The following is a 12,149-nucleotide window of genomic DNA, read 5'->3' as shown; positions in this document are numbered from 1 at the left end:
CGTCATGTGCTCTGCTGGCGAACTACAATGCTCAGAAGAGGAGGAGCGCCATTGAGCTTTTGGAAAGAGAATTTGTTTGTAATGGTAGTCAGGCACTGCCTATCACCTGCCCAATACCATCCCTACAATGAAGCATGGTGGGGGCAGCCTCATGTTGTGGGGACAGGGAGACTGGTCAGGGTTGAATTCAAGAAACAAAAAGTACTCCAAGATTGGCACTGTTCCAATGAAGGCAATGTTCCGTTCTTATTCAAGTAAAACCATATTTATTAATCAAAGACAGTTTTACAGGCACATCAGAGGCAAGACGCGTTTCGGGTCACTGGGTACCCTTTCTCAATTGCAGGGACAGCTGAATGGAGTAAAGTACAGAGATATCCTTAATAAACCTGATGCAGAGCGCTCTAAACCTCAGACGGGACCAAAGTTTCACCTTCCAACAAGACCACTGTTATGGCCACTAATGCTTCTGTCTGTGGTGCAAGGTTGCGGCTCGGGGTGTTTAGATCACTTTGTGACGTCAATGCGCCGTTAACCTGCACGTTCCGAGGATAGGACAGCTTCTCCTGCGCTAGGTGCTAATAAATACTCCAATGCCAGGTTACGGATTACTATCTTTACTGAGGCAGGAGTAGATGTTACAATCCTCACATTGCAGAGTAACCATTGGGAGCCCTGTAGACTTGCTGTGATTTGAAGTATTTTACTTGGGATTTTAGACCTGAAGCCTCCCATGCTGACTAGGGTTCTGATAGTGTCCCATTAATGATACACCACCAGGGTATGAACTATCACACGACTCATCATGTCCTCCTGGGCGGGGAACACTTTCAGAATGGTGCGGTCGCTTGCTTGAAGATTTTCTTTAGGCATCCACTCCACTTTAGCTCATACTCCTGCTGTCTCTTCTCCACACTGCAGCTCACACTGAGCCCTGCACTCCACAAACTCATTTAGAGTGAACACTGACTGAATAGCTCCTCCCCCTACACTATATATGGCCTAGCTTGGGGGCCTCCCATTGGGCAACCAGGTCACATGGGTACTCGGCATCATACCTCCTTACAGATATCCTGTACATTGCTTAAAGGTACAGTGCAAAACAATATAAATTAACAGGCAGAGATTAAAATGAATATTACAGCATCCCCTGAGCAGCAGGGCCTAGCGCAGGCACCTGAAGCAATGTTTACCTGACAGGAGGCACTCCGGTACTGGGACACCACACCATGACCCTAAGCACACAGCCAATAAAACACAGGCGTGGTTTAGGGACAACTCTGTGAATGCCCTTGAGTGGCCCAGCCAGAGCCCTGACTTGAACCCAATGGAACATCTTTGAAGAGACCTGAAAATGGCTTCCACCGACAGCCTCCATCCATCCCGACAGAGCCTGAGAGGATCTGCAAAGAAGGATGACAGAAAATCTTCAAATCCAGGTGTTTAAACCTTGTGGCCTCATCCCCACAAAGACTGGAGGCTGGAATCCCTGCCAGAGGGGTTTACCTAAGTGCAAGGGTATGAATACTTATGCAAGGGTCTGAATACTTTTAGTTTTTCCTTTTCAATAAATAAGCGAAGATTTCTAACATTCTGTTCTCACTTTGTCATTATGGGGTATTGAGTGCAGAATGAATGAAAAGTAATCTGCACTGTGTCTAATGTGCTCTAGTGGCATCTAGTGGTTAAACTGCATAATGGTAGACCAAATAACTTGAAGGGTATTACACTGTATTTGATACCCATATATGATTAAGAGGGTGCTAAGCCATCAGTCCCCTTTCCAACTGGGAGGAGGATGCCCTGCCTAGAGAGTAGGAGTCTAGTCAGTAGAGGAATTAAAGTGTACCTGTCATTATTAAAAACATTGATAAAACTTTGAACGCCATGTCTAAAGGGTTAATAGCACACGATCAATGCCGCGCGCTATTAGCCACGGGTCCCGGCCACGCCATGGTCCCGCGTTATAGATCGGGAGCAGACTCATGACGTATCGGTCCGTCATGAGTCCTTAAGGGGTTAAAGGGGTACTCCGCCCCTAGACATTTTATCCCTTATCCAAAGGATAGGAAATAAAGATGTCTGATCAGGGGGGGTCCTACCGCTGGGGACCCCCCGCAATCTCCCTGCTGCCCCCTGCACTTCTTTAGAGCATTGGGTGCTCATGATGTCATGGCCACGCCCCCTTTTGATGTCATAGCCACGCCCCTCAATGCAAGTCTTTGAGAGGGCGCCTGACGAGCCTCTGCCCTGCATCTCCTGTCATCTGGCACGGAGCGGAGTTCGCTCCGTGCACCGGATGCCTGGGTTGCCGCAGCTGAGATCGCGGGGGTGTCCAGTGGCGGGACCCCCGCGATCAGACATCTTATCCCCTATTCTTTGGATAGTGGATAAGATGTCTAGGGGCGGAGTACCGCTTTAAGCCACCTGTGTAAACATACCTTATTAGTCTCTTCACATTTTCCTGTCCACTAACTCTCCTTTTTTTGCAGCTGCCAGTTTTGCAGGTGCCATAAAGCGCACACACCATTCTGCACCAATCTAAATACGGTCAGTATAGAAAGGTTTTAGAAATTCAAAATAAACTGACCGAGTTTCACAACTTCTCTTAAATACTATACTAGATTCAGCAATCTCCAAATCACTAAAAATAGCAGGAAGTTTTAGGTTTTTTGAACCAGTTGCATTTTTATAACATAACACTGATACCATCTGTTCAATGTTACTTTGAGGATGTGTTTACACGTGTATTTTTCTGCAGATCTGCTGCAGATTTTGCTGTCCATTGACTTGTGATGTCCCAGTACGGGATATGGCCCCTCACAGTACTCAGGCCATGTCAGGTTGAGTCCCTCTGTGTCCTTGGGGTTCTCCTGCAGTGTCTCCCCCATTGTGTTATCTGTATATTAGGTGTATTCGAAATAAAAGACCTTTAAGGACCTTTGAGTTAGTCACATGATGTTGTTGTCACAGGTTTGTTACCCAGAGAGCACCAGCTAACCAGGTGACCTGCAGATTGACCTATGGGTTCCTTGCTCAGCCCCCCCTTTGTAAGGAGGGGGAGGTACTACAATCTCTCTCTTGTGATTCATTCTCTGCTGAGGTCAAGTTCAGTTCAGACGTCTCAGAGCCAGTGTCCAGCACATCTGGAGGCCTCAAGCCTAACCTACAGCCACATGTCAGTAAGTCAAGTCATCTCTGTCTTCTGTCACTACCCTCAGTCAAGTCAAGTCTATTATAGTCATTGTGGCTGTCCTAAAGTCTGTCAAGTCACTGCAAGTCCCAGCAAGCTGCGAGGTCCCCCTGTGTTACTGGCCACCTCTCTGGGATCCTGGCCTATCTGTAAAGACTGTACCATCTGTCTACCTCAGTAAAGCTACAGTTAACCCTGACCTGGCCTTTGACTCTTATTTGCCCTGCCTAACTAGGACTAGTGGTACTACCGTTTGGGTGGTTATCGGGAAAACCACGCCCTGGCGTCACAAACATTTAGAGGTTAACACCATCTGCCCCTGGGCTACAACATCTGCCTCATACACCTCACCTTCACACCCCGTGGCTCACCACAAAACGTTGGCGTCATGAACAGGATACGAATGTGTGCCTTAGCCATAAAGCCGCAAGTCCTCACCCCTAGTCTGAGTCTGAGTTGTGTCCAAGAAAAATCGCATACATATGCGAAAACGTTTGCGCCAGAAAAGTGTACGGGACTTTGTTACTGTGATGTGTTTTCACCATGGCGCTGACAAAGTAGTGGTGGAAGTGAAGAAAATTTTACTGCCTGACGTTGTGAAGTCTGTAAAAGTTAAATTGACAATGTTCAAGATCAGAACTGAGGCCATGTTGTGCGCCAAAATGTCTGCTGTGCCTGAAAGGGTTAACCAGTTGGTCGAGAAGCGCGCTAAAGCCCCTGGGCGTGGGGATCATGTTGCTGTGTCCAGTCCGAGGTGGGACATGAAAGGTCCGCCCCTTGTTGCCGGTGGGGCAGACAAAGAAGATGCACTGCTCTGCCACTTCCGGTCCCAGGCCCCCCTGATGGTGTCTTTCCAGCCAGTGGCCATTTTGGTGGAGACCAGGGAACTAAGTGGTGCAGAGCTCGTTGCCGGTTGAAGGAAAGCAGGAACTTCTCTGGGTGCAGCTCTCTGGGTGCAGCCGTACATCGAATCCCGGTGCCTGAGCTCGGCTTCTGAGGTCCAGGCCAAGCACCCGCTGCTGCGCAGACTATGCCGACACCAACGCTTGTGAAAAGTAAGTCGCTGGGGCCGGGGGGGGGGGGGGGGGGGGGTGGGGGGCAAAGTCTGCACCCTTTAGTGCACGGCAGTGCCCCAGGCAAACTGCAGCATAGTGGAGAAGGATCATATGGGGGGTTCTAGCCAGCTCTGACCAAGCCATTGCAGCAACCACCTAAGCCTCTTAAAGGGCCAGCACACCCTGATCATATTAAAGTGACAGCGCATTCAATTCCTCTTAAAGAGACGGTGCACTCAATTCCTCTTAAAGAGATAGCACACTCAAATCATCTTAATGGGTCTTCTACAGAAGTGCCGAGGCCTACTCTCGCTGCCCCAGAGGTTTGGCCTGATCAGAGGGCACCAATCAAAGTGCCTCGGCCTACTCCAGCAGTTGCAGAGGTTTGGCCGAATCAACAGGCACAAACAGTTCATCCCACAGTGGCAAAGAAGCTGCGGTGCAAGTGGTGGTTACTGTCAGTCCAACTATCACTGGCTCCCATTTGTCCCATGTTTCCTGGGACACTCATATCGACCCCATGCGGGGAGCTAGGTCTCCCAACTCTAGGTTTATGTCCCAACCTAGGGCCCAGTTCGATAAGCGAGGCTGGGATGGAAAGATGCCAATGTAACTTGAGTACAGAAATTTCACCAGACTTGGTTGTATGACTAACTGCTGAGTGCAAGCACAATTTTTGTTCCAAGTTTCTACGGTAACGTTCAAGCACAGTGCCTGACGGACTAGTCAAGAAACGCTTTTGCAGCAACCAATCTCGTAAGTGTTGTGCCCGGCTTTGGCCGAGAGATTCCTTAGGTTACAGGAGACTAACCTGAACTCTATAGTGTATCTGGACTACTGAGCGATACATGGAAATCTGTATAAATATGCTATAATAATATATTTTGCTCACCGATATGCACAATGGAAATGTTGTCAGTCCTGCACTATAATTGTTGTAGTGTAATAAAATGTATATAATTTGTTGTACACCAAAAAGTCATAGTGTATCATATTCTCTGATGTCTGGTAGTTTTCATGTGGGGTTGTTAGGGGCAACATTTCACCCCATCACCAGTATCATGTACAGTAAACAGTAAAGTTGTGTACAACACATAGTCATAAGTACACATAAAGTACCCATAAAGTACACCTAAAATCATGTACACATGTTTCATGTACAGTAGGACTGTAACACTCACAATCACACAGTCCATAAAAATGTCATATGTCTAAAATGTCAAATGTAATTTCTTGTGTCCTCGTGCTCAGGATACTTTGCTGGCCAGAAGGTATTCCTTTAACTCACAAAAGCATGCAACAAAAAGTCAAAGGTAACAGAATGTCAAATGTCTAGCATAAAAATAACTAGTGTTCTAGGGAGAAGTGTGTAATGCCAAGGGACCCCAGTAGCCAAGGCATTTGGCAGAGAGCCTCCAGCAACCCAATCCACCACTGTCATGTCTTGTCATGTATAGAATATTATATGTATAGTCAAATGTAATATGTATAGTCAACTGTCATAGTATACATAGTCATAGTCCATAAGTCGTGTTATACCATAGTCATAGGTAGTACTCCTCTGTGCTCTCTCCTGTCTGATAGCACTCCTCTGTGCTCTCTCCTGTCTGATAGCACTCCTCTGTCCTCTCCCTGTCTGATAGCACTCCTCTGTGCTCTCTCCTGTCTCATAGGACTCCTCTGTGTTCTCTCCTGTCTGATACTACTCCTCTGTGCTCTCTCCTGTCTGATAGCACTCCTCTGTGCTCTCTCCTGTCTCATAGGACTCCTCTGTGCTCTCTCCTGTCTGAGAGAAACATAGAATGTGTCGGCAGATAAGAACCATTTGGCCCATCTAGTCTGCCCAATAATCTGAATCCTATCAATAGTCTCTGGACCTATCTTATATGAAGGATAGCCTTATGCTTATCCCATGCATGTTTAAACTCCTTCACTGTATTTGCAGCGACCACTTCTGCAGGAAGGCTATTCCATGCATCCACTACTCTCTCAGTAAAGTAATACTTCCTGATATTACTTTTAAACCTTTGCCCCTCTAATTTAAAACTATATCCTCTTGTGGTAGTTTTTCTTCTTTTAAATATGCTCTCCTCCTTTACCGTGTTGATTCCCTTTATGTATGTAAAAGTCTCTATCATATCCCCTCTGTCTCTTCTTTCTTTCAAGCTATACATGTTAAGGTCCTTTAACCTTTCCTGGTAAGTTTTATCCTGCAATCCATGTACTAGTTTAGTAGCTCTTCTTTGAACTCTCTCTAGAGTATCTATAGTTTTCTGGAGATACAGCCTCCAGTACTGCACACAATACTCCAAATGAGGTCTCACCAGTGTTCTGTACAGCGGCATGAGCACTTCTCTCTTTCTACTGCTTATACCTTTCCCTATACATCCAAGCATTCTGCTAGCGTTTCCTGCTGCTCTATTATATTGTCTTCCTACCTTTAAGTCTTCTGAAATAATTACTCCGAAATCCCTTTCCTCAGATACTGAGGTCAGGGCTGTGTCAAATAATTTATATTCTGCCTGAGGGTTTTTACGCCCCAGGTGCATTATCTTGCACTTATCCACATTACATTTCAGTTGCCAGAGTTCTGACCATTCTTCTACTTTGCCTAAATCCTTTTCCATTTGGCGTATTCCTCCAGGAACATCCACCCTGTTGCATATCTTGTGTCATCAGCAAAAAGACATACCTTACCATCGAGACCTTCTGTAATATCACTAATGAAGATATTAAACAATATTGGTCCCAGTACAGATCCCTGAGGTATCCCAATGGTGACAAGACCTTGCTCTGAATAGTCTCCATTGACTACAACCCTCTGTTGTCTGTTACTCAGCCACTGCCTAATCCACTCAACAATATTGGAGTCCAAGCTCAATGACTGTAGTTTATTGATAAGTCTTCTATGTGGGACAGTGTCAAAAGCCTTACTAAAATTTAGATATGCGATGTCTACTGCCCCTCCGCCATCTATTATTTTAGTCACCCAGTAAAAAAAAAATCAATTAGATTTGTTTGACATGATCTCCCTGAAGTAGACCCATGTTGTTTTTCATCTTGCAATCCATGGGATTTTAGATGTTCCACAATCCTATTCTTTAGTAGGGTTTCCATTAATTTCCCCACTATTGATGTCAGACTTACTGGCCTATAGTTGCTTGATTCCTCCTTACTACCTTTCTTGTGAATGGGCACAACATTTGCTAATTTCCAATCTTCCGGGACGGCTCCTGTTACCATTGATTGGTTAAATAAATCTGTTAACGGTTTTGCTAGCTCACCACTAAACTCTTTTAATAATTTTGGGTGTATCCCATCAGGCCCCTGTGATTTATTTGTCTTCACTTTAGAAAGCAAACGTAGAACCTCTTCCTCTGTAAAGACACATGCATCAAACGATTCCTTAGTTTTCCTCTCTAATGGAGGTCCTTTTTCTTCTTTTTCTTCTGTAAAAACTGAACAGAAGAATTCATTAAGGCAGTCGGCTAGCCCCTTACTCTCTTCTACATACCTTCCTTCCTTTGTTTTTAATTTAGTTATTCCTTGTTTTCATTTCCTTTTTTCATTTATATATCTGAAGAATGTCTTATTCCCTTTTTTCACAGACTGAGCTAGTTTTTCTTCTGCCTGTGCTTTAGAAGTTCTTATAACTTGCTTGGCCTCTTTCTGCCTAGTCTTGTAGATTTCCCTATCTTCATTGCTCTGGGTTGTTGTATAATTACTAAATGCTAGTTTTTAGTTTTTTATGATTTTGGCCACTTCTGCTGAGTACCACAGTTGTCTCTTCCCGCTTTCTGCTTTTACTGACAAGTCTAGTGCAATTTTCTGTTGCCTTCAATAAAGCATCTTTTAAGTAGTCCCATTTCTCCTCAACTCCATGTAATTTCTTCCAGTCTGATAGGGACTCATTTATGACTAATCTCATTTTTGAAAAGTCTGTTTTTCTAAAATCTAAAACTTTTGTTTTTGTGTGGTGTGACTCCTTCACTCTTCTTACATTAAACCACACTGATTGGTGATCACTAGATCCCAAGCTTTCGTCAACAATAACATCATATACCAAATCCCCATTTGTGTACACCAAATCCAAAATGGCCATGATTTCTATAAAAAAAAGGAAACATTTTCTTATGAAGTATATTAGAAAGGTTAATGTTTTGCCAAGATGTACAACATATAAAACATTTTTGAATCTGACAGTGCCCATTTAATGTCAAATAGAATTATGTTATGAAACGTAGTTAGAAATGGTACAAGTCGGGATTGTGAGACTAAAAGATAAAGTGGACAAGGCATCAGCATAAACACAGAAAACACAGGAAAACTTAGGCTAGAAATAGATGGTTCAGCATGGAACGTTCCGTGTATTCTCTCCTATACATGGTTTTCCTCCAAGTGTTGGGGGATTGCAAGTTCGGGTTCTTTTCTCTTCTTCATTTATGCAGGAATATGAGGGTTTCCAACAACTCCAGCGTCCATCTTGAGGCTTAGAAGGCTCTAGAAGTAGACACAGAACAATTTATTAACTATAGAACAGCAGGTTACCTTCCATTGATGGTCAATGTAACCTCAGATGTGAAGGACAATTGAATGCTCCACCCAATATTGATACATGGACATGCTGTGTTGATGGCAAAGTTTTCTATGGGGGTATTGATATTAAGTGCATTCAGTCAACAACTATTTAAAGTGATTGGCCACTTATAGTGATGGTGATGAGGGATATGCTACGAAAGGTGAAGGATAGAATTTAAGAGTACAGAGAAGGCTGTATGGTTACAGAGGGGGTGGTATATGGGTTACGATACATTTCACATAAGAAACCTTTCAACGGCTGTTTGGTATATTGTATATATATGGGAACAGAAAACTGAGAAGTAAGCTTTATAATAGGCAAACTTAACCCCTAAGTGACCGGTAATACGCTTTTTTACGGTTGGAATAAAGTGGTGTGAGGCTCTCATGCTGGGATTGTACTCTATTGATCAGGACTGGATAAACCTTCTATTCTGATAGATTAAATGTTTTCAAATCAACTGGTGCCAGAAAGTTATACAGATTTGTAAATAACTTCTATTTAAAAATCTCAATCCTTCCAGTACTTTTCAGCTGCTGTATACTACAGAGGAGTTGTTCTTTCCAGTTTGACCACAGTGCTCTCTGCTGACATCTCGGTCTATGTCAGGAACTGTCCAGAGCAGGAGAGGTTTGTTATGGGGATTTGCTCCTGCTCTGGACAGTTCCTGACATGGACAGAGGTGTCAGCAGAGAGCACTGTGGTCAGATTGGAAAGAACTATACAACTTCCTCTTGAGGACACAGCAGCTGATAAGTACTGGAATGGTTTAGATTTTTAATAGAAGCAATTGACTAATCTATATAACTTTCTGGCACCAGTTGATTTGAACACATTTGTTTTCCACCAGAGTATCCCTTTAACCCCTTACATTGTACAATCAGATAGTGATCAAGGCATATAGGGAAACTGTTAGGGGTTTTGTCAGTCTATCAGCGTCGCATCATCTGGTGCTATTTGACATCCAAGGCAGCCTGGGACATTCTGAAGGTCCCCAGGCCTGCCATGTGTGTGCACCTATACAGCAGGTTTTAGGTTTTTTTAAACTTGGTATTGAGACGTTTGTAACACTCTTCAGCTATAATATACTATTATTTATACCCCATATGAACGTTGAAAAATAATAATCCAAAAATGTCAACCTTCAAAAGAAACAGGTAAAAAGGGATAAAAAATTCATATGTAACTAAAATGGTATCAACAGAAAAAAAAAAAACATCCTAAACCATGGACCTTAGGATGTGGCTGCAGATTGTTATTATTATTTTTTTTTTGTTAAGACAGTTAAAGGGGTACTCCCGTGGAATTTTTTTTTTTTTTTTTAAATCAACTAGTGCCAGAAAGTTAAACAGATTTGTAAATTACTTCTATTAAAAAATCTTAATCTTTCCAGTACATTTTAGGGTCTGTATACTACAGAGGAAATGGTTTTCTTTTTGGAACACAGAGCTCTCTGCTGACATCATGAGCACAGTGCTCTCTGCTGACATCTTTGTCCATTTTAGGAACTGTCCAGAGCAGCATATGTTTGCTATGGGGATTTTCTCCTATTCTGGACATTTCTTAAAATGGACAGAGATGTCAGCAGAGAGCACTGTGGTCATGATGTCAGCAGAGAGCTCTGTGTTCCAAAATGAAAATAATTTCCTCTGTAGTATTCAGCAGCTGATAAGTACTCGAAGGATTAAGATTTTTTAATAGAAGTAATTTACAAATCTGTTTAACTTTCTGGCACCAGTTGATTAAAAAAAAAGTTTTCCACGGGAGTACCCCTTCAATTTGTAGTAGTAAAGTAGTAAAAAAAATGTTTAGTACTATAAATAGTAAAACTATATCAATTTGGTATTGTTATAATCACACAGAAAATAAATGTACAATTTTGTTTTCTTTTATCGCCCCAAAGAGGAAATAACAGTAATGACTTTTGGATGTGAACCATGAAAAAACTAAAGAAAATTTCTTGTAGATTAAGGCCTAAAATAAGGGGTTAAAGGAGTTTTCCAAGGACAGATAATGTTTTACAACAGAAACTGGATGCTTTACCCATTAAAAATACTCACCTGCCCCATACTCACCTGCCCCAATCCTCTGCCATTTTGATGGCTCCCAGTCCCCAGCGCTCTCTGCTGCCTCCTCCGATGTGTCGCCCCTGTGAAATATAGTCGCTCAGCCAATCAATGGCCCCAGCGATGTCCTGTCTCCGAGAGTGAATGGGTGGGTGGAAATCTCCTTCAGAGGAAGCAGCAGAGAGCAGCGGGGACTGGGAGTTGTCAAAATGGCAGCTGTTTGTGATCAGGGAAGCTGTTGTAAAACATTATCTGTCCCTGGAATACCCCTTTAAGGCTAGGTATCCACACAGGTTTTTACAACATTTTTTGAGAACTGCCACTGCAGTTTGAGCCAGAAGTGTATTCAAAAGGAATGTGTATACACTTCTGACTTTGGCGCAAAAACAGCTGTGGCAGTATTAAAAAAAAAAAAAAAATGCCAGAAAAATGAGTGAGGGCTCCTGTCACAGCTAATTGTATAACAATCAAAGGCAGGTCCAATTTAAAGGTCCAGGGACACTATGATTTATTAAAGGGGTTATCCAGGAATAGAAAAACACAGCTACTTTCTATCAAAAAACGCTCCCCGTCTGTCTCCAGGTTGGGTGTGGTTCTGCAGCTCAGTTCCGTTGAAGTGAATGGAGCCAAGATGTAAAACCACACTCAACCTGGAGACAGACGTGGAGCTGTTTTTGAAAGAAATTAGCTGTGTTTTTCTATTTCTGGATAACCCCTTTAATATATTTAGCAGATTTTTTTCTTTTTTTTGATAATTATTTTCTACAATTCTTCATTCGCTTCCAAATCTTCAACCAGGAAGTTCTGATGCATCAAGTTTTTTTTTTTTTTTTTCCAATTCTATAAATTGTAGACAATTTTTTATAATAAACAAAAAAATTATTACTAGAATCGGCAGACATGGAAATTTAGCATGGGAAATTATGTAAAAGACTTCACTTACTGCTGAAGAGCTCGTGCTTCGCCTTTTCACAGGCCACACCCGTATGGTCCATCGGGCACTTGCACATGCATTCCCCATCGAGCAGTACCAGCGTGCCCCCATTCTGACATGGCTGACATTTACAAACATTATATTCATCAATGTAATCTTCAATCGCATGCTCAAGGTTCCTTGTCTTTTTATAGGCGTCTCTGAGATTAACAGGAACCAGGCTGTAAATGGGAGAAAGCTGCAAGCGAAAAGATGGAAAAACCAATCAAAGTATTTTACAACATTGCAAAAAAATTTACAAAAATTACTAAAAAATACAAAC

At 42.8% G+C, this 12,149-nt stretch overlaps 1 protein-coding gene and 1 long non-coding RNA gene across 2 annotated transcripts in view; one reads left to right on the top strand and one right to left on the bottom strand.

The window, feature by feature from the left end:
- LOC130295392 (uncharacterized) overlaps positions 1–12,149 on the top strand; it is a 129,595-nt gene that overhangs the window by 85,479 nt on the left and 31,967 nt on the right. The gene's annotated exons all lie outside the window — the stretch shown is intronic.
- Positions 8,386–12,149, bottom strand: part of C9 (complement C9) — a 44,632-nt gene continuing 40,868 nt past the window's right edge. The window contains exons 10-11 of the mRNA XM_056546067.1: positions 11,837–12,065; positions 8,386–8,748 (exon numbers count right to left, since the gene is read on the bottom strand). Coding sequence (XP_056402042.1) covers positions 8,597–8,748; positions 11,837–12,065 — 381 coding nt within the window. The 3' untranslated portion in view covers positions 8,386–8,596. The remainder of the gene's footprint in view (positions 8,749–11,836; positions 12,066–12,149) is intronic.

Source organism: Hyla sarda, chromosome 1 (assembly GCF_029499605.1).
Source record: "Hyla sarda isolate aHylSar1 chromosome 1, aHylSar1.hap1, whole genome shotgun sequence".
In the NCBI taxonomy this organism is placed as follows: Eukaryota; Metazoa; Chordata; class Amphibia; order Anura; family Hylidae; genus Hyla; species Hyla sarda.
The sequence above is the reverse complement of the archived record's forward strand: the minus strand, read 5'-3'. Positions and strand labels throughout refer to the sequence as shown.